This window comes from Lolium rigidum, chromosome 1, assembly GCF_022539505.1.
Source record: "Lolium rigidum isolate FL_2022 chromosome 1, APGP_CSIRO_Lrig_0.1, whole genome shotgun sequence".
Lineage (NCBI taxonomy): Eukaryota > Viridiplantae > Streptophyta > Magnoliopsida > Poales > Poaceae > Lolium > Lolium rigidum.
The window spans coordinates 208,950,369-208,976,269 of record NC_061508.1 but is presented as its reverse complement, the minus strand read 5'-3'; the positions used below and the strand labels follow the sequence as shown (position 1 = coordinate 208,976,269).

The 25,901-nt window shown below is 44.2% G+C and overlaps 2 protein-coding genes across 2 annotated transcripts; one reads left to right on the top strand and one right to left on the bottom strand.

Annotated features, from left to right (window-relative positions):
• The first annotated feature begins 16,600 nt into the window (after window positions 1–16,600).
• Window positions 16,601–20,130, top strand: LOC124683033. Its single transcript, XM_047217612.1, has 3 exons — window positions 16,601–16,882; window positions 18,122–18,247; window positions 18,329–20,130. The coding sequence occupies exons 1-3, from the start codon at window positions 16,601–16,603 to the stop codon at window positions 19,889–19,891; spliced, it is 1,971 nt and encodes a 656-aa protein (XP_047073568.1). The 3' UTR covers window positions 19,892–20,130.
• Window positions 20,131–21,136: 1,006 nt separating this feature from the next.
• Window positions 21,137–25,198, bottom strand: LOC124683032 (cysteine-rich PDZ-binding protein-like). The gene is made up of 4 exons (XM_047217611.1): window positions 25,170–25,198; window positions 24,925–25,042; window positions 21,699–21,790; window positions 21,137–21,419 (listed from the first exon to the last, which is right to left on the bottom strand). Exons 1-4 carry the CDS (start codon window positions 25,183–25,185, stop codon window positions 21,355–21,357), a joined length of 291 nt encoding a protein of 96 aa, XP_047073567.1. The 5' UTR covers window positions 25,186–25,198; the 3' UTR covers window positions 21,137–21,354.
• Window positions 25,199–25,901: the final 703 nt, after the last annotated feature.

Genomic DNA, 25,901 nt, shown 5'->3' with positions numbered 1-25,901 from the left:
ATGCTTTGAACTGCTGTCTTCTCCTCTGTTAAGTTGGTAATACCAAACTTGCGTATCATTTTGGCTCATTGGTGTAGCAGGCCATGGCCCTTTGGTCTAAAAATTAGGTTCTGAATAGTGAAGTGACTCAGGACATGAACTTCCAGTTTATCTAATAATCTCTTAGCACCCAAATTCTTCTGCTCTTGATGAAATGTTGATATATGAAAGTCAGTTTAGGCACACACATATTAATTTCCAGATATTCATGATTGCTACTTCCTAGCTGTTTCGCATGCTCCAGTTTATGGTGATTCCTAAATGTCTCTGTTCTCCTTTTAGGGGTATGGCAAGAGATGCATGGTTACATAAGGATAGTGCCCTTCAGAGATACCGATATTCCAACATGTTGATAAACAAACTGAAAGTTTCCGGTGACTGTAATTTTCTAACTTATAATTAGAAAGTTAATGCATACTGAACCTATATTAGATTTTCCAATGATGTACTACGCCGTCTATTGTATGGTCGATAACTCATATTACATACTGTCTTGGATCTTTTACTGGTTATTAGTTGTTGGATGGTCGAGTTTACCAGTAGATTGTTTTCTTTTTACCTTGATGTTCTATTGTCACCATGTGTTTGGCCTTTCTTATTTGTTTGCTATCTATATTGCCTTACAAACTGAATGCTCCTGAAACATCTCTCCCACATATGCCACCATCGGTGTGAACCCCCCTGGACCTAGGTATGTGTACACAGATCATAGGCTCACGTGCTAACTGAAGATTAGCTAACCAGGAAGTTCTCTGTTTCTGTTTGCAGGGAAGGATGGTGGCAAGAGGATGGGCCTGAAATTCAACTCAGGTTAAGTGAGCTCCGATTGTACCCTTTTTTTCATTTTCGAGTGTATTTGTTCAGTTATTATATTCACCTGGATTGTTTTTCTTTTTGGCATATTGCTGTGTCTGCTGCACCAACTCTAGAAGTACCATCTTTTTAGGAGAGAAGTAACATTGTTTGTCCGTCCCTTTATGTTAATCTATTATTCATGGTCAGGCATTTTAAAGACTAAACCAAAATAAATTTGGGGTGATTCAGCCATATGGTCCTTGTCTTTCCATGAGGTGGTACATGTGTATAGTTGGGGATATTCACAAGGTAAACAAAAAGAAAGAAAACTGAAACTATGTGTTGTTGCGCTATTATGCTTGTTGATGTCAACTCTCAAGGAACATTGACTCATTTTACCTCCCTACCTTTCTCCCTTGGAGAACCAAATGACAGAATAATAGTATTAGATGCTACAAGTGTGCGAAATGTGCTTCATAAGTATTTGCTACGAATATGCTTTTTTCTCTGCTTGCCTTGCAAGACCACATTACATTATACAACTGCATTAACATCATGCAACTATACTTCTGTTCTATAGGTACTGGCTTTCCAAGTTTCCATTGGGTTACAACCACCAGATCCTATACTTCTGTTCTACCTGTAACACATATGTGCCTATACGTTACCATCTCACGATTGTTTGTCTGTGGTTACCAATTTTGATATGGTGGTTGCATCTGTGCCATATCACATACATCAGTTCCCCCTCAAAAATTTGAAATTCTTGCAAATGTTTTATCCAATACAGATTGCTTCTATAGTGCAGGGATATTAAAAAGAGCAAGTAGCAGTACAATGAGTGTCCATGATTTTACACCTTGCTGGCATGTCTGTTGTGCTGTCCTGAACTTCTGCTCTTTGGGCTCATTTGCAGTGTTGCATTGTTGTCAATTCAGATAATGGCGAAACCAAGGATGATGATTATGCTTCACCTTCCTTGGATGATCAAAGGTGAGCATCCTGCATATGTATATATTTGTGTCTCTTGAAAATCAAACCTTGCATTTTTACTTAAATTCGTGCCAATGGTCTCTCTACCCTCTGAGGATGGATGTGGCCACTTAAGTTCTTATAAATTCAGTTCTTTATCATTTGCCACACATTAGTTAGTCTTTTACAATTTGTCACACATTAGACTGGTTCCTTTATAATTTTCCCTATATCTCCTTTTACAGATCTATTTATTTGTTTAACTTCAAAATACTTATGAAATACAATACATTATACCTGCCTGGACCGAACTTGGTGGATCGATCTCCTGAATCGCTGTATCCCAAAATCGATTGTTTTCCTCCATCGCACTAGAAACAGAGGAGCCGTCCGCCGGCCACCACGGATGGCGTGACGACCACGAACGTTGGAGGAGGTGCAGAGCTGCCTCCCGCTGGCCATACCGACGTTGAGGCTTGCTAGCTTGCATTGTATGTCTGCCGAGCTGCACTGGTAGTTCCTTCTAGGGTCGCCTCAGGTGCAGCGTGTTGAAGCTAATTCAGGTGTTTGCTGAATCTGGTTCATCAGCTGTTCTGATAATAGCCAAAGAAACTTGGCTTTCTTCTATACAAGAATACTCAAAATTCTTGAAAGAGATAAGCTATAAATCACGCTTCAATGCGAATTTTGCAGTGTAATTGCAACTCACGAATGAGCTTTCTATGAGCCTCTTCATAGATTTTATCGGCCACTGAAGAGAAGAGCGGTTGTACTAAGAGGAAGAGAGAACGAAATTATCAAGGAAGGGTAAAAAAGGCAACCAGCAAGGATCAGATTTAAGAAACGGCAAGGCAGCTGGGATCTGATTTCGGATTGAGTCATCGACATGGTATTCAGTCATCTGTTGTCAGATACCAGCGATTTGGGGATCGATCGACGGTTTGGTCTAGGCAGGTACTATTTCACAGGTATTTCAGAGTTTTAGAAAATGAATGGACGTGTTAAAGGAGGTACAGGGCAAATTATAAAGGAATCCGTTTAATGTGTGGCAAATAGTAAAAGGCGAAATAATATGTGGCAAATTATAAAGGTTGGAACTAATGTGTGGTAAATTATAAAATATCCCAATGATCTCTTTGCACTTTGAGAATGGATGTGGTTATCGGCTTTGCTTTTCAAATAAACATGAGATTAAAAATGATTGCTTGCATTTTTACCTAAGAGGACTATCAAAGAAGGATGTTTCTTTACAAACAAACCGTCCATTCAAAGTGAGGTTTTCCCACCTATGTGTTCACTCATTTTCGTAGAAGACTTGCATGCGATGATTTGTTAAGTATGTCGTAGTGATAAAATTTGTTTCACAGGCACATAGCCTTGCAATCTTCTTTTGCTCTACACCTGAACAGAATCCATCAGAACTACTTTCCTGATGGCCAGGATCAATTTGCTTTTGAATGTTCGTGCTTCTTGTTGCGTATGGTGCTCACATGTTTGTTTATCAACAATGGTGAACCTGATCCGATCATCCGACCGTTATGTGTAAGCTTGACTAAATTTCGTAGATTGTACCTAGCAATTCCATCAGCTATGTATATAATACTTACAGTAATAGTAACTCCAAAGTGCGAGTTACATGTACAATCGTAATTCATATGCTATGACATTGGAGTTATATGCCTTCCATCAGAGGTATTCACAAGATTTTGTCAGATATACTAACTCCGAAATGCAGTTACATGTACAATTAACGTTTTACGGATTTTTATTGTCTTTATATAAAGTCTGCATTGGCGAGTTTCATGGGATCGTGCGCCAAGGCGCACCCCAAATCTAGTACATGTGAAAGATACAGGGGATATGTAAGCACCAACTCCTCTACATACTTGAATCAAGGAATTCACAGGGATTACGATTTCTCGCTGAAGATCCACCCAACCACCCACACAGCGAGTACACAGCACAGCCGTCTTCTTTCTTAACTTACAAGCCAAGTTCTCTCCTGATCCTATCTATCATACAAATAGCTCTCACAAGCGCCGTTGCCTTCCTGGGCTTCTGGTGGGCTCAACTGGCCCATTCTCCAGTGGCTAGCCAGCCAGGGGTCCGCTGCTTCCTCCTGGGTCTCGCCCCTTCTCGAGCCTGCTCCTGGTCGACTTGCTCCATAGCCTTCTCGCTGTCCAGAGGAGACCGGCCGCTGATAGGATACAACCGAGAAAATGCAAAGAAAACCAAAAAGGATTACAAAGTGGCCGCAAACAACTCCACAAACAATTGAAACCTACAAGAACGCCATAGAGAGACGCCAAGAAGAATCCAAGCTTGTCGGACGTGCGCTGACATGAAGGTAGTTCGACATCTTTAGTCTTGCTCAAGCCAACATGGTGTGGCTATTCGGTTGCCGCTCTTGCCAGAAAACTCCACTAGCCTTTCAGGTGAAGGAGGCAGGGAAGAAGGCAGAACCACAAAAAAATAACAAGGAGATCCGATACCTTAGGTGTTGTCATAGCAAGCGCCCGCCGTTCACCCTCTAGGGGGAGGAAGCCCTGGAGAAGGGAGCGCCGCTGCTAGTTGACGAGAACAACCAAAGAGAGGGGTAGAGAACGTGTTAACCTGGCTTCGGACTAGAGAGGGAACCATCCAACATACCAGGCACGAAGAAATACGGTTTTCAAGATGACACCCCTCCAAATCAAGCCAGACGTGCCTAACTATATGGTTGCCTCTCTTGTCGATGATGCCCAATCGCTCTTTAGAGGATGGAAGCCCCAAAGACGCGAAGATAAAAGAAAGGGAGCGACGAGATTAAAAAAACAGATGTTGCCCATGAAGACGCCCTCCACTCGCCCTCCGAGGAAAAGAAGCCACGAATGAGGGAGGAGACTTCGTGGGAAAATACAACCACAAAAATGACTTAGGACTCACTAACGGTATTATAGAGATAGATCTAGCAGGTAAGAGAAGGTCGAAGCATAGAAACCGGGTGGAGATAACTTGCCGGGGCACTGAAGAAGCAGACAACAAGAAGCGGGAGGCCAATTTTGGAGGAGGAGACGACGACACGGGGCTAGTGAGGAGGAACCTACAGCCACAAAACAGGGCAATGCACAAGCTCGGTGTGCTTCAAAAAAATGTATATCAACAATCTTTATATATCCATAAATATTGCAAAAGTTCAATATAGATATATAATATCAAAAACACATATGGGCACATTATACCTATATGGGATACAAATCCTTTGAGAGGTAGGGAAGATGGTGAAGTGAGAGATGGAGCTGGAGTTTCATATCTTCTTTTTTTTTTGCAATTTCAGATTATATTAAATAGAACCACACAGGCTCATTTACAATCTCTATTGATCAGACCAACCACACACGGTGGGGCTGAAGTAGAGAACACAGGCTCATTTACAGAACGCCCTAGTTTAGCTAACTCGTGAGCAACTGAATTGTTTGCACGATCTACCTTAACGGTTACAAAACCTGGTAACAAACTAAGAAGGTCCTTCATATCACGAATCAAGCCAGATATAGCAGACTCCTGCAGCACAATCATTCTCTATATGCACAGGTCTGTCACAAACAGGCAAGATGGCTTTCAAACTCTGAATACCAGCCACAGCTTCTGCTACCTCCGCAGATGGACAATGATCAATACGCCCCCAGGCTGCCAGCAAAATTTTGCCAACTTCGTCCCTTAGGATTGCCCCCCATGAGCCTGTGTTTATGTCTTCTGAAAAACCCGCATCAAAATTTAGCTTATACCAACCTTTGGTTGGAAGAGTCCAGGTGACAGAAGAGGTGTTCTTTTTATCACTGCTAGTATCAATCGGGCAGTACAGAGGTTTCTTCCCTTTGAAATCGACAACTTCTTCAATCTCTCTAGTATCATTTGTGGACACTAAATAAGATTGGAGGAAGACAGACGATTGCACAATCGAACACTTACCATCGCCAAAAATTACGTTATTTCGTAAGTGCCATGTTCTCCACCAGAGAAACAAGAGTTTTGCCCGCATTCTGGCATCTACTTGGCTGAGAAGGACAATGGCCCAGTCATCCCCTGTGAACCTTAGGTTGCTGTCAGGTGGAAGGTTCCATTCTTCTCGCATTTTCTGCCTCAACGCCCTTGCTTTTGTACAGACAATCATAGCATGGAAACTAGTTTCAGCTTCAGTACCACAGATTGAGCATGTGGGTAAGATATCCATTTTCCTCCTGCATCTATGCACTTGAACTCCCAGTGTATTTGTTGCTAGTTTCCAACCAAAGACCCTGACCTTGGGTGGCACTTTGGCCTTCCAAATCAGCCGCCAGAGTTCACGTTCACCTACCTGTTTAGTGCTCATGCCTTCCCCGTGGTTGTTGTCCCGTAGGTCCAGGGAAAGCCTGTAAGCGCTCTTTACAGTGAAGATGCCATGCTTTTCATAGTTCCATGCTATGTAGTCATCACCCGAGGCCTTTGGTAGCTTAATTTGAAGGATATGGTCTGCATCGGCAGGATGGAAGATGGATCTAACTAACTGCTCCTTCCACGTCTTTGTATCTTGATTGATTAAATCCGATACCAATCTTCTTCTTGAACCTGAGACATTTCCAATTACTTTTAGGTTCCCTCGTGGCACCCAGTTGTCTCGCCAAATTCTGACTTTTTCTCTTGTGTTAATACGCCAAATTACCCCTTTCTTAAGAAGATCCAACCCGTGAGTAATGCCCTGCCAGCAAGGTGAAGTATTTTTAATGAACACCGTATCTAGTAAATCTCCGACCGGGAAATATTTCGCTTTCAACAGTCGGGCACAAAGGCTTTCAGGATATTCTATAAGCCGCCATGCCTGTTTTGCGAGTAAAGCTTGGTTAAACAGCCGGAGGTCTCGAAATCCCATGCCTCCTTTGCACTTGGGTTTAGTCATGTTGTCCCACGCCATCCAATGAACTCTTTTCCGGTCTTCTTCATCCCCCACCGAAATTCCTTATTATTTGTGAGAGTTCATCGCAAAGCCCAGCCGGGAACTTAAAAACACTCATGGCGTGAGTTGGTATTGCTTGCGCCACGGATTTCACCAAAGTTTCTTTCGCCGCACTGGACATATATTTTTTCGACCAGTCCGAACATTTCTTTTGCATTCTCTCTTTAGTTGGCTGAAATTTGTCGTGTTTCATCCTACCTTCTGGGACTGGGAGACCAAGGTATTTTTCTTCAAAACTTGTGGATTCAACTTGTAAGATAGATGCCACAATCTGTCCCTCTTCGTCAGTGCAATTCTGACCCAGCATTAGGGAACATTTGGTTGGGCTGAGGAGTTGCCCAGTACTAGCCTCATAAGCTCGAAGTACTCCATTAATTATCGTTGATTGCTCCTCATTGGCTTTGAAAAAGAGGAGGCTGTCATCTGCGAATAATAGGTGTGAGATTCCAGGGCTTCTTCTACAGATTTTGAGCTCTTGAATACTACCCATATTTATTTGTTCCTTCAGTAAGGAAGAGAGGCTTTCTGCAACGAAGAGGAAAAGATAGGGGGATAAAGGATCCCCTTGCCTTAGGCCCCTTGTTGGCCTGAATTTACTCAAAAGCTTCCCATTGAATTTGACACTGAAATTTACTGACTTAACACATGCCATGATCCACTTGATCCATTTTTCCGCGAAACCAAATTTCTTCAAAGCTTCTTCTAAATAATTCCAGTCAACTCTATCATAGGCCTTCATGAGATCTAATTTGTATGCACAGAACTTGCCAGCATCCTTTGATCCTTTTTGAAGGGAATGGATACATTCAAATGCAATGATCGCATTATCCGAGATCATACGGCCAGGGACGAAAGCACTTTGTGTTTCCGAGATAATATTTTGAAGCAGAGGCCACATGCGATTTACTAGGCATTTCGCCACAACCTTGTAAATTACATTACAAAGGCTGATTGGCCTAAAGTCTTTAAGTGACAGAGGATTCTTGATTTTGGGAATGAGGACAATTGCTGTGTCATTAATCCCATCTGGCATTTCACCCTTAGCAAAGAAATTTCGAACTGCTTTGATAATGTCTTCCTTCAGTGTGCCCCAATTTCGTTGGAAGAAGCATGCCGGGAAGCCATCTGGTCCAGGCGCCTTAGTAGGACCAATTTGGAACATAGCATAGCTGATCTCCTCATCAGTAAAATCAGCGCATAAAACTTCATTGTCAATATCACTCACCTTTTGCTCAAAATATTGGGTACTGATTGTTGGCTGCACTGTCGGGTCTGTCTGGTACAGCTTGCTAAAATACAGGGCGATAAGCTCTGTTAGCACCTCAAACAGCTTGCTAAAATATTCCGTGGCCATGGTCTCCATCTGCTCTGTATCAGCTATTACCTTGCCCTGTTCTATCTGTAGCTTCTCAATTCGGTTCTTTTTCTGTCTCCATGTTGCCCGCCGATGGAAGTAACTAGTATTTCTGTCCCCCGCTCTAAGCCACGAGACACGAGATCTCTGCCTCCAGCGTATCTCCTCTTTTTCTAGTAGTTCATCAATTTCTGCACTAAGCCTTTTAGCTATATTTCTGCTGATTGCATCAGTCTTTGCATACAACCTCTCCAATTCTTTTCTCTTTTTACTCAGTTGCTTTGAGACTGACCCAATCGTGCGCCCACTCCAAGCATGTAAGGAATCCATGACTCCCTTTAAGTTGTTTGCAACCTCTCCCAGCCGCTTGTGAATGCTCCAAGCACATGCTATCTCCTCACTCAACGAGGCTTCTCTCTCCCAGTAGCATTCATACCTACGTACAGGAGGAGAATGCTTTATAGAAACAGAGCAATCAAGTTTCAGTAGCACTGGACAATGATCTGATCTGGAAGAAGTAAGGTGCTGCACCTGGTAATTCGGAAACATATCAGACCATGCTGTGTCCGCAACAACCCGATCTAGCCGAACACGGACATTCTTATGCCCAGCTTGCTTATTGTCAAATGTCCATGGTCTTCCAGTAAACCCCAAATCATGCACATCACAGTAGGATAGGACTTCACGAAAATCTATCATTTGTTTCTCCCCCCTACGGCGAGCAGAAAAATGTTCTTCTTGCCACATACATTCATTAAAATCTCCCAGCAAGCACCAGGGCCTGGCAAAAGAGGTTTAATCCTTTTTAACAAATTCCACATATTTATTCTTTCATGAGTGTGAGGTTCCCCGTAGACGAAAGTGCATCTCCATTTATTACCAACAGGGAGGTTATGAATGGTTACATCAATATGGCGATCACTTAACTTAAACAACTCAACATGGATGCTTTCATCCCAAAACAAAGCTAACCCTCCCCCCTTACCCTTCTCTTTGAAGGTGATTACATGTTTCAAACCAAGTCTCCATCTAAGCCCTTCCACGTAATCTTTATTTTGCCTAGTTTCTGAAAGAAATAACACCTTAGGCTTATGAGTATGCACTAGCCTCTCTAGTTCCTGAACTGTCGCGGGAGGGCCAAGCCCGTGACAGTTCCAGCCCATGAGCGTCATGGCTCCTGACAGGCACGCTCCTCCGCGCCTGTCAGGGTACCAGCGGCCCCATGGCGGGTTGCCTCCTGTTCCTTCTCGTCTTCTTCTTCCACCTGCTCACCAAGTGTTGCCTGTCCTTCACCCCTGGTCTTCTTGTCACTCTCTACACCTAGGCGTCTGCCCAGGTTCTGCTCCGCATCTTGCATCAGCATGTCATTGCACCCCGGCCGTTTACCAAGGATCTTGCTTTTCTGCTTCAGGAAGGAGGACGCTGTGTGTGCTGCGTCCGCACGGATCTCTTCCAGCGGGCTGCTATCTGGCCGCAGACACGCTTCAATTGGTGGAACTCGCATGAGTGGAGGTTTCCCGGGAGCCCCCAGCGTCTCCTGGGCTAGATGGCCACCAGGGCGAGCACGAGCCACCTGCAGCTTTTTGTGTTCAGGCAGAGAACTCCGCACCCAGCGTTTTTTCGCCATCAGGTTACCTGCTGCAGTACTAACTTGTTCATCAGTAACAATCTGATTATTAATTATGCCCTTAGCCTCTTGCATCAGAGCACTCAGATATCTTGCAAAATACGTCAAGCCTAACATTATATTTGGTGGCAATTTCTTAAAAGGGAAATCCCCCAAATGGTATAAGTTTTGTGTATGAAATATTCTCGGATATATCCAATACACAAAAGGTCTTGCTTAATGACAGAACATACTCTAAATAGGTCCTTTGAGTGATCGTTCAGTAATAATTATTTGAAGCATTACAAGATGTGTATGCCTTCGCAGAATGATTAGCCATACGTGAGATCACATGAAGATTCATTAGAATCAATATGATGATTCATTAGAATCACCTGTCATTATCTATAAAGATAATGTTACTTGTATTGCTTATGGGTTATATTTATCCTCATGATACTACAGAAATGTAAACGTACAGGTAATTTATAAATAAAATATTGCGACATTCATATTATCTCTACCCATGTTTTTATTCCGAAATTAAGTTCGTGGAATTGGTATAAAACAGCCTTAAGGTTTGCAATGTTTAAGGAAGTAAATCCCAAGTTATAACTCATGATGATCTTCATATCATTGTTATTGTACTCCTTTAACTTTATGGGTTTTACCTAAGATTTTCCATACAAGGTTTTTAACGTGCCAATATAAATACAAATGCTATGTCATATGAACTTTTCTACCAGCACTGTTTGGGATGAGTTTTTGGATTGCAATATATAGATGATGGATTGTTCAAAGTAAGGATAAGAATAAAACGATCAATTATATGGTGGGAGGAGGGATGTGTTGTGGATATATGCAGAATCGTTGGATCTCCCCCCCCCCCCCCGCGCGTAGGGCGGCTCAGGCAGAAACCCTAAGCCGCCGCCTCACCCCTCCTCGATCTTTCTCCTCGATGCCGCCGCCGGGCTCTGGGCGGCGGCAGGCTCCCCTCTCGTGTCGCGCGCGTAGAGAAGGCACGCGATCGACGATGTTGATCGTCGACTGGTAGCTGGGCTGGCCGAGGATCGGCATGGTGGGGTCCTGGGCGGGGGCTGGATCTGGGGCGGCGGCCTCGGACGGTGATTCTACGGCGCGTCCCGCCTGGGTGAACCGGCGAGGGTTGCGGGGGACGGGTGATGCTTCGGCGATGCGGCTGGCGGCGGGGTGTACCCGATGGCTACGGATCCGACGTTTATGGCGGCGTGGTCATGCTTGGTGGTGGTTGGTGGGTCCTCTGTGCCTCTCGCTCCCGCCATCTCATGGTGGTGGCCTACTTCGGTGTTGGGGGTGGCAGCGGACAACTCTTCCACCGATGAGGTTAACCGGCGGGCGACGCAGGGGTAGATCTGCCTAATTAAGGTGGTTGTCCTAGAGGGTTCTTCTTTTGCGAAGATGGTGACCTTCATGAGGCCGGTCCATCTTCATCTGGCCGGAGTGATGAGTTCTAGAAGGCTCTGCCGGTGAATGTAACAATGCACCTTAAACTTGGAGTTTGCTGGATCGGGTGGTATTCGGTCGTGTGCACCCATGCTTTTATTCCGACCATTTGGTTCTAGAAGGAGCGGCGCGAAGCTCTTTCTGTGTTGCCATCAGATGACATTTTGATAAATGGTTAAATCAGAGGCGGAGAATATCATGAAGGCTGGATTGGAGGACTAACAATGGAGGTTTGGGTATCTGTGATGTTGAGGGACTTGCTTGGCGTTCTGTTTTTCGTAGCAGCAGTATGAAAGTGGGGGCGGCAGCACATGTGAAGTTTAGAGTCTTACTTTTGAGGGTGAAAATCCAAGGTCTAACCTTAATTGGTTGTGTCTAGCAATGACCTTGATGAAGGCATTGTTTTGAGAGAAGGGATTATCCTGAAGGTGAAAATCTAAGATCTTTTGATCGAACGACAACGCCGCTTGTGCACTGTTCCCTTCTTGGAGGCGTCGCTTTTGGGAAGCCTGTAGTTCAGGTGTTGTCCTGGTGGTGGATGTATTATTGTTGCTATGCTGAAATACCGTAGTAGGACATTTTAATTTTTAGTCTTTTTTTTTTGGTTGTGTGCATCCATACTATCATTAGAGTATTACGTTGTTGCAGAGCCGTAATTGCTATCTTTCAATATTAATATATTTCCTTTATCGAAAAAATGGGTATAGCAACAACATAGTTTAATACCAGCAAGCTTGGATAGCTCACAGATGGTGGTTGCCAAACCAGGTGGCAAAGTTATTGATTGACCAAGATAGAGAATCCAAGATCAGGAATGGGCGGAAGCTACCTTTAGCATATTGGCAAAATTCCCTTCCCGCAAAGAATCAAACTGAAGCATGATTATCAGCAACACTTAACAGTTAGGGAATATTAAACAAATAAAACCAAGGAGGGACAAATACTCACTGATGGGTCGTTTCCCTCCGCGTACATATCATAAGCGCACTCATGGACGTGAATTTCCCTGCACATCTTGATCGTTAGGCGCTCGTCAAGAGCGACAGTAGTGAGGTTATTGGTGACTCTAAACGGATCTGTCCGGTCAGTATTTTTTAATATGGGAGTATAGCTCCGGCCTCTGCATCAACAGATGCATACATCCATGTCCTTTATTAAAAAAGATGTTTAAAATGCATAGTTGTGGAAGCTAAGGCTGCGACAAGAATCAGCCAACAAAGAGGAAAAGTACACAAAAACTATCCATATTCAATTCTTTTAATGTGCCGTCATCCAGTAGCCTGGAAATAGCAGTTATGTGTGACCGTCAATAGTTGATTGCATCCAGTAGCCATAGTATCCCGCTGGGAAAAGGTATGCCCAAAGTTATATCCAATGCACCGCACGAAGAATAACCTGCAAAAAATTGGTTCTCTTCTCTTTATTAAACACAATGTCATTCTACTTGTCCATATCGACCAACAAATCACAGAAATACCAATACCAATATGCTCTTTATCCTTCTTATTAACCCCATTCAACCAATTACCAAACATATTAGTAATATTGGATGGATGAGGAATGTTATAAGAAAAGAATACCATCCTCCAAATTAATTTTGCAAATAGACAAGAAAGAAACAAGTGATCAATTATCTCATTATTATCACAGAAATAACATTTTTGACAACTTATCCACTTTCTCTTTATCAGATTATCCTTAGTAAGCAACACCTTATTACTAAGAAACCACATAAAAATCTTTATCTTAAGCGGGATTTTGATCTTCCAAAGATACTTACGCAGAAATCTAGTATGACCGTTCATAAGATCCAGGTACATAGATTTAACTGAAAACAAAGCAGAAACTTTTAGCCTCCAGACAAACTTATCAGTTTCGTGGGTTAGTTGCACTGACATTAAGCGCTCACATAAGTGTAGCCACAAATTCCACTTATGTTCATTCAGGGATCTCCTAAAACCAATGTTAATAGGAGATTGACCCAAAACCGTAGATACCAACATATTTTTCCGTTGGACAATATTATAAAGAGACGGATATTGTTGATCTAACAAAACCTCGCCCAGCCAGACATCTTCTCAAAACCTAACCATCGACCCATTTCCTATCTTAAATGTGCCCCGCTTGAAAAAAATCATTTTTAACCCGCATTAATCCCTTCCAAAAAGGAGAATCGATGGGTTTCTCCTCCACTTGAGCCAAAGTCTTATTTTTAATAAATTTGTTATGTATCAACCGTTGCCATACTCCTTCTTCGGTTAATAATTTGAAAAGTCATTTGCTTAGCAAACATTTATTTTTCAATTCAATAACTTCAATGCCTAGACCCCCTTGATCCTTTGGTCTACAAATTATATTCCAACGAGACAATCTATATTTCTTCTTGTGTTCATTAGATTGCCAAAAAAAAGTGAGATCGATAAAAATCAAGTCTCTTCCTCACTCCTTTAGGAATCTCGAGAAAAGATAACATAAACATGGGTAGACTAGTAAGAACAGAGTTGATAAGGATAAGGTGATCACCATAAGATAGCATTTTTCCCCGCCAACAGCCTTATTTTGCAGCAAAACGATTTTCCACCGGAAGTATATAAGAACATCAACCTTGCATGATATTGGAGAGGTTGGATCAGTGTTGAGAACCAGCTTAAGGTGAGGTCTTTGCCGAAAAGTCCGGCTTCACGAACTTCGCGTGATTCACCTGGCCATCCACCACAAGTTAAGATGCTCTCAGAGAACTAGCATGGAGTTCCAGTACGGAATTTTAGTCGAGCGCCATCTTTGAGCGGAGGAAGCCCTTGTTCTTTACCCGGAGCATTTTTATCCTTTATGTAGAAGAAGCCACTAGACCAGTACCTTCCGTACTCATGGTGGTTTAGCACGTGGTAAACTTTGTTTGAGCGGATCTTGAAGGTCACACTCCCATAGTTTGCTAGTGAACCGCCCCTTACCATTGTTTCCTTCTTTATAGAGTAGAAATACTTAAAAGCTCCCGCTCTAGCATGATCTTTAAGTGGCCCTCGCAAAGTGTGACGAAGTTTGATATGGCGGTGATGGAGTTGGGAAGAATGTTGTGCGGATGGAGCTGGTACTTGGTCGACAGCCCCTCGAAGAAGTCGCTTGGCTGAAACGAGATTCCTCGTTCCACCAAAGCTTTGGTGACCGCCCTTTCGTCATCTTGAGGAGCAGCTGTGGTTGCGGAAGTTATGATCCACCAAGATTTGGGCTTGAGGAACCCCTCTGACTCCAAGTCCTCAACGCCCTTCTCCGATAAATTACAAGGCCATCATTTACCCTTCATCTCTCCTTAACGGTTTCTAGCTTTGGATTTTTTGGTGACCTCCTCCACTTTCTCTTGCATCACGGCCTCCTCCTCTTCTTCCTTTGAATCTTCCTCCTGGCTTTGGCCCTCAAGTATCATTTTCTTTGAAAGAGGCCTGGTAGAAATCAGTAACCAGGATCACAGGAGTAGTGGATGGAACCACGATTGAGATAGGAGGTACCTCCAAAGGATTCGATAGGGAGGGAGACAGAGAAGATGTTTCTGCATTAAATGGCATAAAGTAAGCTATGGCCGACGTGAAACTAAGATTCTAAAAAAAAAAACCTATCATCTTTATGAGCTACGACAAAGAAAACTCTGGCAGAAAAACTTACCGGCCATGGCGGACGCGGCAAGGATGATCGTCGGCGATGAAGTTTGGGCACGGTGGCTCGACGGAGAAACTACTCCGGTGGAAGCTCCGGCGTAGTGGCTCGCCGACGGTGAAAACTCTAGCGTGACGGTGCTCAGCTTGAGCTCAAAGATCGCTTGCCGCACTAGGCGGAGAAGACAAAGCAAACACGAATGGGCGGTGAATGAATTTGATCTCTCCTCTGCGTGGTATTTATAGAGGTGAATGAGTCGCATCATGTGGTTCAAACACAAACATCACGACCGTTGGATCGTTGACACGTGCCCGTAAAACACTAGCGGTAATGTCCTCGCGAAGTATTTTACCGTTTGAACTACCTTATCTGATGCTTATTAAGACGGAGCGGAAATTTTGTTGTACATTCCGGGTAAAATTCACGATAACTTCCATTCAAAGATAAGGGATTTCTGCGCAGTGACCATTGGGGAGAATATTCCATGGATCTAATCATCGGAAACCACTTTGAAGAAGAAGAAGAAGAAATTTCGCCAACATGTTAGGCGGAAACTATCAAATTTCAATTCCTAGAGTCCTTCGAGATTCTGCGTAGATCCGCCTTGAAGATACAAGACGGAGAAATTGTGTGAACTGAGCTAGGCGGAGGAACATGCGAATCCTGAAAAACTCTGGGGCTACTGTTGTGGAGATACTAAATGGGTCGGTGTGCCAACGACATAGTCTAATACCGACAAGCCCGGGTGGCCCTTATATGGTTGTTGGACCCAACTGGGCGGCACAGTTACCGACTCACCAAGATGGAGATTTCAGGGTCATAAATTCTAGCCTTATCCACATCGATGTAGTTGACTGGATCGGTACCGACATAGGTTAGTCGGATCCTTATGTTGTACGGTAAGTTGTACCTAGTTAGGATAATGCTAGTAGAGTATGACATGGACTACTCCTTGTAAACTCTAGATCCTGGTGTCTTTATAAGCCAGATCCCAAGAGCCCTTGAGGCAAAACCAACCCTCGCATTATAATCGTGCACTTGTTGCCTTTGTTGCCTTTATAGTAAATTATAGCAGCACGTAGGGCCTCGCCGCCTATTGCAAGATCTGAAACTGGATAACTCATGCCTCAATGTCCCGGTAGCTTCACGTCTTTCGCCCACCTCTCTCTCTCCACGTTGTAAGGTACCTCTATGACATACTCGTGGATCACACAACAATAAGATGTCTCCCAAGATGTGTCTCAACACATCCCTTCAACATGTATACAAATGAGTTTCAACATGTATCCCTTTCAACCAAGAGAGTCTATTCTTTTGTCTTTTCTTGTTGTACTCCTCCCCTCAATGTAAGATCTTTTAGCTTTTCCTAGATTCACTCATTTTGATTTGTATCTACTTTACTTATAATACGTAGATTCACTCCCTTTTCTTCGTATTTACTCTAATTAAAATACTCCTCTAAAGATCTTATATTAGTGAACAACAGTGTGGGTACAATACAATACTTTTCTGGGCTGATGTTTCAGTTTTGCACTTTTTGCAGTGAAAAAATGAAAAATAACCACTCATTAATTCCACCTTCCTTACAAGTCCCAAAACAACCGTGCTCCTTCCTCCTTTATTCACTCCATCTCCCCCTCCCACCTATCATTTCCCTCACCTCACCGCCGCCCCCTCCAACGGGAAACTCTCCCCCATGCCCACACCGCCGCCGGAACCCTAGCCCGCCACAATGCCGCCGCGCTCCGCCGCTGCCACCGCCTCGCTTCGCGCCCCCAGCCGCCGCCGCCGCCTGCTCAAACCCCCCATCGCCCCCGCATCTGCTGCCGCCACCGGCCGCCGCGGCGGGCCCAGTACCCCGAAGCTTCGCTGGAGCGTCCGGGAGAGCGACGAGATCGCGCGCGAGCAGAAGGCTGCGTCCGTGAGGCGCCTCGCCGCCGCGGTGTGGCGCCTGCGGCCACCGGAGGAGAAACCCGCCGCCGAGCGCCAGGCGGACGCCCGTGTCGGCCTCGAGGTACGTACCCAATCCCATGCCACCTTCCCCCATTCCACACACACACACACACAACGCTAAACCCCAGGCCGCTCTAGCCAAGCCCACGCTCGAATTCTCACTACCGGCGTCGCCAATCTGGCGCGCCGGCGGCGAATCTGGTGCCCGCATTAAAGCGCGCCATCTCGTGCACCGCCGTACCTTCGCGCTCGTGGCGGGCAGCAGTTAATGGGCCGGCCGTTGCGACGTCCGTCCGGAGCTTCCGAATCGAAGCATAGATCCCCCAAATTTATTGGTGCTTAGCCATGTGAGCCGTCGTTTAGGGGTGGCATTTATTGGCCGCCCGCCCTTGGGCGCGTTTCCTGTGAGCTACACTAATCTTGCTCGTGTGATCCTCCCCCTCGACACCCACCTTGGTGGGCCCCCACCTCGACATTGAATCACAGTGTACGCTCCTAGTAGTACCTTGTCCTGCCGATGCTGTTGATGCAGGAGTAATCGGTTTGTCTCCTGCTGTTTATTGGGGCTGCCACTTTATTGGGTGCTTAGTGGAGTTGCTATCACCTCACCAGGTGGTTTAGTGTAAGTTGTGTAACGTACTGGTGGTTGGATTGAGAGAAATATTGTACTGATAACTTCTCTCTCACAATTTTCTCAACTCATATTTGTACGATGATTCGTTGATGGTGGAAAATGTATGTGAAGTGCCTAATTATTACAATGCGGTAGAAACTTTCTCACAGTTTAGTCAATTAATTATGTAAAGTGCGTAATTATCACAATGCAGTAGAAACTTCCTCACAGTTTAGTTAGTTAATTATGTAAAGTGCCTAATTATAATTAGTTTCAGCTACCATGCTGCTCAGTGAACAAAAAATGCTTCTATGTGTTGGGATTCAGAAATGTCCGACTTGTGGATCTCAGTGGGTTGGCTCGTGCTGATTTAATTTGGACTTGGAGGGTGCTATACGGTTCTGTTAGAATGTTCTTGGTCAGGTTTGGTGAAAAAGTATCTTAGCCAAAGCAGTGCAACTTACTGATGTTTATTGGCACATCTATATAGAGTTGTTTTGTTTGCAAGATTTTTGTTGTCTTTACCGAGAAGTTATGACACGAAGTTGATCTTAGCGTGCTGTCTAATTTCTTTAGCAATATAACATGTTGCTGCTCCAGCCGTATGAAAATTAACGATGATTATTCGTTAGCCATTCACAATTTAGCAGTCATGTATTCACTTGGACGCATTTACTTGTACGGCAGCATATACCAAGACATCTGCAAGCCCAGCTTCTCAGAAAGGATCATCTTGGTCACAAACATAGTCTGAAGGTTGAAACTTCAAGCCCCAATTCCGTCTTGGAACGACACAGCGGAGAGCTCCAGAAGGTAAAGCTAGAAATTAGCTTCACCAAAACTGGTGTTATTTGTGCTATGTGGAAAGTTAATTGTGTGGATTTAATTGTGCAGGTTCAACTTCATCTTGGCTCAGCTTTGATGCCTATCACCGGCTTGGAGAATGCAACAAAGTGGGAGTCTGACAGCGTAAAGGGGGTTGAAGTGGATGGTGCATATGTGATTGCCAGCCAACTTAATCACATTGATAAACAGCAAGGGGATACTCATGCTGATAGTCTCCAGATGGAGCTTCAGCGGGCACAAGATAGGGTATGCAAGCTAGAAGCCGAACGGGTTTCTGCTAAGAAGCAACTTGACCGCTTGTTCGAGAAACTGAGGGAGGAGAAAGCAGCTTGGAGGAGGAGAGAACACAAGAAGGTTCAGTCCATTCTTGAAGACATGAAGGCAGACCTCGACCATGAGAAGAAGAACCGGAGGCAACTAGAGACGATAAACTTGAAGCTTGTTGATGAGTTGAAGGAGGTCAAAATGGCAGCTAATAATCTGTTGCAGGAGTATGACAACGAGAGGAAGACGCGGGAACTCACTGAGGAGGTGTGCAACAAACTGGTGAGAGAGGTTGAGGAATACAAATCTGAGATTGAAGTCATCAAGCGGGACTCTCTGAAACTCCGGGAGGAGGTGGATGAAGACAAAAAATTGCTACAGATGGCTGAGGTGTGGCGTGAAGAGCGGGTTCAGATGAAACTTGTGGATGCAAGGCTCACTCTTGAAGACAAATATGAGCAGTTAAGCAAACTGCAACAGGATGTCGAGGTTTTTGTCACCTCTTTCAATTGTATCAAGGGAGATAGCACTATAGTACGAGAAGCAGAGAACATTATAAGGGAAATTGAGTCAGTCAGGGAACAGGAGGTCGAATTCAAGTATGAGCCGCCTGCAGCATCGGAGGACATACTATCCATATTCGAGGAGCTCCGCCCCAGTGAAGAGGGTGGGAATAAGGAGACATGCCGTAAGCAGCACAGCCCTTCAGTACACGAATCAGAAATCCAAGAAGCTAACCCAATGGCTGACATATTCCTGGAAAACCCAACCAAACTGTACTCGAGTAGAAGCCATTGCGAAGACAGTGAAACCGAAGATGGCAGCAGCTGGGAGACTACAAGCCACGAAGATTTGCAAGGTTCAAGCTTTTCTCAGAACGGAAACAGAAGCGAACCTTCAGTCAACAAGATATGCGACACAATCTCCTGGACGAGTGGGAACGATTCGGAGGATGGGCTGAATGAGCTGAGCAATGTGTACTTGGCCGACATGAAACAGCAACACAAGAAGAAACAGTCGGCAATATCAAAGCTCTGGAGATCTTCCCCTCAGAAAAACTGTGAAATCCATGAGGAAGATGTCGAGGAACCGGTAAACTCGGTGACTGGCAGGCTATCAAATGGCGGTATATATTATGGTACCGAAGGTGGGGATCGGGGAGTGGGACTGAGCTCCCCGGGCATGGAGCGGTGGAGCTCGCCGGACTCCATGAACAGCCAGCTCAACCGCGGTTTCAGAGGCTGCATGGAGCTGGTCCAGAGGCAGAGCCTGAAGGCAAAGCTTCTAGAAGCCCGGATGGAAAGCCAGAAGATCCAGCTTCGCCACGTGCTCAACCAAAGAACCTGAAGCAGGGAAGAGTGAGATGCGCTCAGTTTACGCCATGAAATAAGTCCAAGGACACGATTTACCCTCCAGTTCTCTCTTGTAACGTAGTCTACTTCATTAGCTAGCCGTATGTAGCCTGATCTAGCCGTAGTTGATGTTGCCCATTTGTGTTAGTACATGTGACAGGCTGTAGTGTCGTGTCGTCGTTGCTGTATAATTGTAGCACTAAACTGCATTGTTCAAACGAACTGCCATTGATAATCAAGAATCATTATTTTCGTTAACTTTCGGATGGGAATACAACTATATTCATCAAATAACAGCAGCATAATCAAGAATCCTTCTTTGTTTCCACAAAGCATTACACTTAGAGGTCGTTTGGTATCCATCATTTGAGTCTGGAATCTTGGAATTCATTTTAAAATTCCATAGGTGGGCTGTTTAATTACCATAGAATTGGGCCATTATTTCGTTTAGGAAATCCAGCAAAATGATGTCATGTGTAATCACAATTCCGAACTGAAACCTGTCATTCACAATTCCTGTGGCAACCAAACAAATTCAATATTGAATTCTACTGTCATTTACGATTCCTGTGGCAACCAAACAAGTCTCCATTTCTGGAATTACAATGTAAATGAAATGAATACATGTATTCATTTCAAAATGCTACAAATGAAATGAAAACCTAGCTTCCAAACGACTTCTTATATTGAATTGCAGTAATCCTTTTTCCCCCAGGGCCTGTATTGAGTTCACTGGTTCACAATAACTGGAAGATCAAAGTACAGTTTTGTATTTATTTTTTATTTGCCGTGTCATTCATATCGTGATTCACCTTGTTAACTGGTGGTATTTTTTTTTTTTGAAACCGGAAAAACATTCGATTACTCAACATGCTCAGCTAAATCGCTTGGCAACAACTTGTGCAAAAGCTGGAGCATGTTCCAACCATATGGCTTGGGGTACATCACACAACCTCGCACCATAAGCGGCGAGAACGTCCGCTACCTTATTACATGCCCTCAAGCAGAAACTGAATTTAAAGCAAATAAAATTCAGAAATAACGATTCCTTAATCTCCTTGACAAGGATGCCATTTGGGCCACGATCTTCTTCCTCACCTTGTTAACTGGTGGTACTTCAACAACATGCACATTCCGGTAAGCCAATTTCTAAGCTAGTATGAAACTACTAACAAACAAACCGAGCACATTTTCTCGTCCTGGCTCACAACTATCTGAAAGAACTACAGATTCGCAGGCATTGTGTCATAAAAGTACCTGTATTTGAATTTTCGGAGACAACCGCTCATGTTACAGAATTGTTAGCCAAGTAAATGGTTTTTTTCTTAACGCATAGAAGTATCTTTCCACAGTCATGTCGTGAGTACATGCCCTTACAAAGTTACAAGTTAAACATAGAGACAGCTACAGGAGTACAGGATTATCCTTGACAGCTTATAAGCTGGCAATGTCATAACATCATACGTTGCTTTGCTTGTACAGCTTCGTGTCCAGAACTTGCTTTCCGCACATTGCACACACCCCTGAAATAAGCCAGTAACACCATCAGAATCTGGGGAATTTCAAAAGGTAAGCTTGTTCAGCAAATTCTTCTACACTCTTCTACAGGAAAATATAGCAAGTGAACTAATATGCCTTTTATTAATACAAAATTACATTGTTATGTACAGATACAAGATCGCAAAATAGCTCATGTCATGGTTAGCAGACAAACTTAACGTGCAGGCAACAACAGCAGCGGAGGGAAAACCAACACCTCGTGGTGTGCTATTCCTAAAGGAGTTAACTGTTTCCATGCTTACCTTTTGAATAGGCGCAAGTGTGGCAGTATTTACCATCCTGGTGCACCTGTTGCTTGCAGATTACGCATTTGGTGTTTCCATATGGAGTCCACCTGATATTAAGCAGCAGCAAAGAGTTAAACCACATTCACACCATATTATCTTCCAATAAAAAATTGAAAAGGTTGAAGTTAATATAGGCAACAGAGAAATTCATGTGGACATAACCCTACTTAACACTAGCACGAATCTAGAAAACCATTCCACAGTGTTCACTCTACACCCCAAGAATATCAAAACATGCGGAGATAACGACCCACATCCTAAATCAGCCAGTTTTAGCTGATGTTGCATCTCATTCCAGTGAAGTGGCACCCTAAGGCAAATGTAATCTACCTGTACATCTCTATTTTCTGTGAAAACACACAAAGAACTTGAAAAGAGATGTCATCGCCTCCTTTATTCAGTTGTATCGTCTCTCTTTTCTGTCACACCGTCCCGCACCCCACCCTCACATCTCACCACGGCTGCCGCCTATTGGTCATAGCAGCACAGTGCGTAAAGACCATTCACAAAATTGTGGTTCCTTCTCCATATCCATATTAATCCCTACCTCTTATTGTACAACACAAAATGAACATGTATATTCTTCTTCCACCTTTTTTACTTTCCGCCTTCATTTCTATCCATTACCCCAGCGTATGTTCAAATAAATGATAGTATGGAAATCAATATAACTAGTACGAAAAGTGCCCCTTGATAAATTTCCTTTTCCTGTATGTAGCTTCTGTGATCCAGATCTGCAGCACTTCAAAACTTTATACTAAATAGCACTTAACTAATTTTGTTTAGTAAGGCAATCTTGTGGTTAAGTTCAACACACACATAAGTCCTTGCATCGGAAAAAATGTTGTAAGCTCTTGGTGGCAATTAGATTCCTGTGGTTCTCACCCTAGTAGATAAGGCGACTGCACATGATTTCAAATCGTAGAATTGTTGCCAGCATGATTTAGGTAGGAGAAAAATGTATTCATATAGATGACTATTCCTCAAACTTCCTTTCGGTGGCTCCAACCACAAGTATACCAGACTGGTATCGGAATTCAACCACAAGGCAATTATAATCAGTGCGGATCTTAGCGTGATGATCCATTGTCTCCTTAACCACATAACATCCCCTTAATTAACTGCAAGATCAAATCTCCTATTACTCTACAACAACTGATTTGATGTACTCCCTCCGTCCCACGAAACATGTCAATGTTTATCAAAATTTAGATGTATCTAGACACTAAATAGTAATAGATACATCCAAATTTTGACAAATCTTCGACATGTTTCGTGGGACGGAGGGATTACCAATGCCCTAGGTTAATACTTAAGACTCTTGAAATTGGTGTCATCATCCAAGTATTGCTTTCTTTGACACCAGCAAGTGTACCAGTCGCAGCGACTATTAGCATCGAACAAATGCCAATCTAATCATCAATCCATGGTGGGATCTATTTCCCAACTTCCCTGAGATCCTCCATCAGACCAATCAAACCAACACCCAGATTCCCATCACCAATACCACAAAGCAATTATAGTCAGTGTGGATCTTTGCGTGGTCATCCATCATCTCCTTAGCTACCAAATGTCCCCCTCAACTGATTGCAAAAAAAAAAGATCTCCTATTGCTCTACAGCAACAGATTTGACATATTATCGATGCCCTAGGTTAAGAACCTTCGAAACTGTTGTCATCATTCCAGTAGTACTACTTTCTTTGACAGCAGCAAGTGAAATCAATCACAACGACGGCTACCATCTAAACAATGCCCAGCTAATCGTCAATTCGTGGTGGGATCTATTTCTGAACTTCCCCGAGATCCTCCAGCCCACCAATCAGACCTACACCGAGATTCCCATCACGGATGCCAACCGGGACAGACAGGACTATACGGAGACCAGAAGGATTGCGCTCAAATTAGAGAACTGCAGCTTGATAAATTTCCTTTTCCTGTATGTAGCTTCTGTGATCCAGATCTGCAGCACTTCAAAACTTTATAATAATAGTACTTCACTATTTTCCTTTAGTAAGGCAATCTTGTGGTTAAGTTCAACACACAAATAAGTCCTTGCATCGGAAAAATGCTTTAAGCTCTTGGTGGCAATTAGGTTCCTGTGGTTCTCACCCTAGTAGATAGGGCGACTGCACATGATTTCAAACCGTACAATTGTTGCCAGCTTGATCTAGTTAGAAGACAAAATTGTGGTCATATAGATGACTTTCCTCAAACTTCCTTTCGGTTGCTTCAACCTCACGTAAAGCAGACTGATATCGGAATTCAAGCACAAGGCAATTATAATCAGTGCGGATCTTCGCGTGATCATCCATCGTCTCCTTAACCACATAACATCCCCTGAATTAATTGCAAGATCAAATCTCCTATTACTCTACAAGAACTGATTTAGTGATTTGACATATTATCAATGCCCTAGGTTAAGACTCTTGAAATTGGTGTCATCATCCCAGTACTACTTTCTTTGATACTCTCTCCGATCCATACTACTTGACGTTAAAGTGGATGAAATGACAACTAAAATGTGCCTAGATACATATATATTAGCATAAAGTAATATTAATCGGAGGTAGTACCAGCAAGTGAGTCAATCGCAACGACTATTAGCATATAACACATGCCAATCTAACCATCAATCCATGGTGGGATCTATTCCTAAGCTTCCCCGAGATCCTCCATCCAACCAATCAGACCAACACCCAGATTCCCATCACCAATACTACAAAGCAATTGTAGTCAGTGTGGATCTTTGCACGATCATCCATCATCTCCTTAACTACAAAATATCCCTCTCAACTGATTGCAGGAAAAACTTCTATTACTCTACAGCAACAGATTTGACATATTATGGATGCCCTAGGTTAAGAACCTTCGAAATTCGTGTCACCATTCCAGTACCAGTACTTTCTTTGACACCAGCAAGTAAAATCAATCGCAACGACGGTTACCATCTAAGCTAGGATCATCAATTCGTGGTGGGATCTATTTCTCAACTTCCCCGAGATCCTCCATCCGATCAACCATACCAGCAAGCGCCGAGATTCCCATCACGGATGCCAACCGGGACAGACAGGACCGCACGGAGACCAGAAGGATTCCGCTCAAATTAGAGAACTGTAGGTCTTGGCACCTCAAATTAAAGGAACAAGGCGGTTTCGAGTGGTGGAAGGGAAGGGAAGGTACCTGTTCTTCTTGGAGAGGAGCTTGTTCTCGTTGATCTTGCGGCCGCCGCCCTCGAGGGTGTTGCTGGCGCCCTCCTTCCACTTGTCCGGCACGATCACCTTCCCCAGCTTCTTCTCGCCTGCGAAAAAAGGGGGCCGAGGTCATCTAGGGGGTGCGGAAGAAATCGACGGATTCGAGCGGAAGGGTTTGCTGATCCAGGAGAGAAGTTGGGCTTAGAGGAGGTGGGAGGATAGAAGGGTTCGTACACTTGGTGCACACCATCGCCTCCGCCGCCGCTGCCCGCTGGTGATCGGGGTTCGGCAGGAAGAGGAGAGGAAAGAGGAACAGGAGAGGGAGGGTGCGATGCGAGGATGCTGATAGGAGAGGGATTGGCTTCCGGTCGTCGCAAACTCGCAATCGGTCGGACCGACTCGGCGACCAACTTCGGTGTAGGAAAGTATTCTTGCGAGTTGCGACCGAGGGTGGCCAACTCGGCACGGCCCAAGAGATTTGTTAATTAATAAACGGGCTGTGCCATGCCAAACCCTATTCCGAGATACCACTACCTAGAGACCAACCTTCGTTAAGGAAAACATCACCCCGCGTGTTAGGCCCAGGCAACGCGAGCTGTACCTTTCCGCGAGCGAGCGACCCGCGACGGCACGAGTACGCGCGAGTACACCTTTCCGCGAGCGCGTACTTCTCCCGCGAGCGGCCGCGAGCGCGTAGCCTGTACTTCTCCCGCGAGCGTCTACCCAAGCGCGTACTCCTCCTGCATACGATCTGTGCCCAATCCACGTATTCACGATGCATGCACCCATGTTTTGGCTAGCTAAGCAGCGAATGCATGCACGACAATGAAGTAGCTAGCTTTCCTCCTACTCTTGTCGTATTCAACTCGATTACACGAAAGTACGAGTACAGCACACTAAACACACGAGTACAATTGCATACAAACACGAGTACAACTGCACACACGAGCGAGTACACTGGCGCAC

Excerpts from the sequence above, each read along its gene's own strand:
- LOC124683033 (XM_047217612.1), top strand. The coding sequence starts at position 16,601 with ATGCCGCCGCGCTCCGCCGCTGCCACCGCCTCGCTTCGCGCCCCCAGC. Across the intron at positions 16,883-18,121 it reads ACGCCCGTGTCGGCCTCGAG|CATATACCAAGACATCTGCA; the intron begins GTACGTACCCAA and ends CTTGTACGGCAG. Across the intron at positions 18,248-18,328 it reads ACAGCGGAGAGCTCCAGAAG|GTTCAACTTCATCTTGGCTC; the intron begins GTAAAGCTAGAA and ends TTAATTGTGCAG.
- LOC124683032 (XM_047217611.1), bottom strand. Across the intron at positions 21,791-24,924 it reads CTCCTCTCCAAGAAGAACAG|GTGGACTCCATATGGAAACA; the intron begins GTACCTTCCCTT and ends GCTTAATATCAG. Across the intron at positions 21,420-21,698 it reads CACTTGCGCCTATTCAAAAG|GGGTGTGTGCAATGTGCGGA; the intron begins GTAAGCATGGAA and ends GGCTTATTTCAG.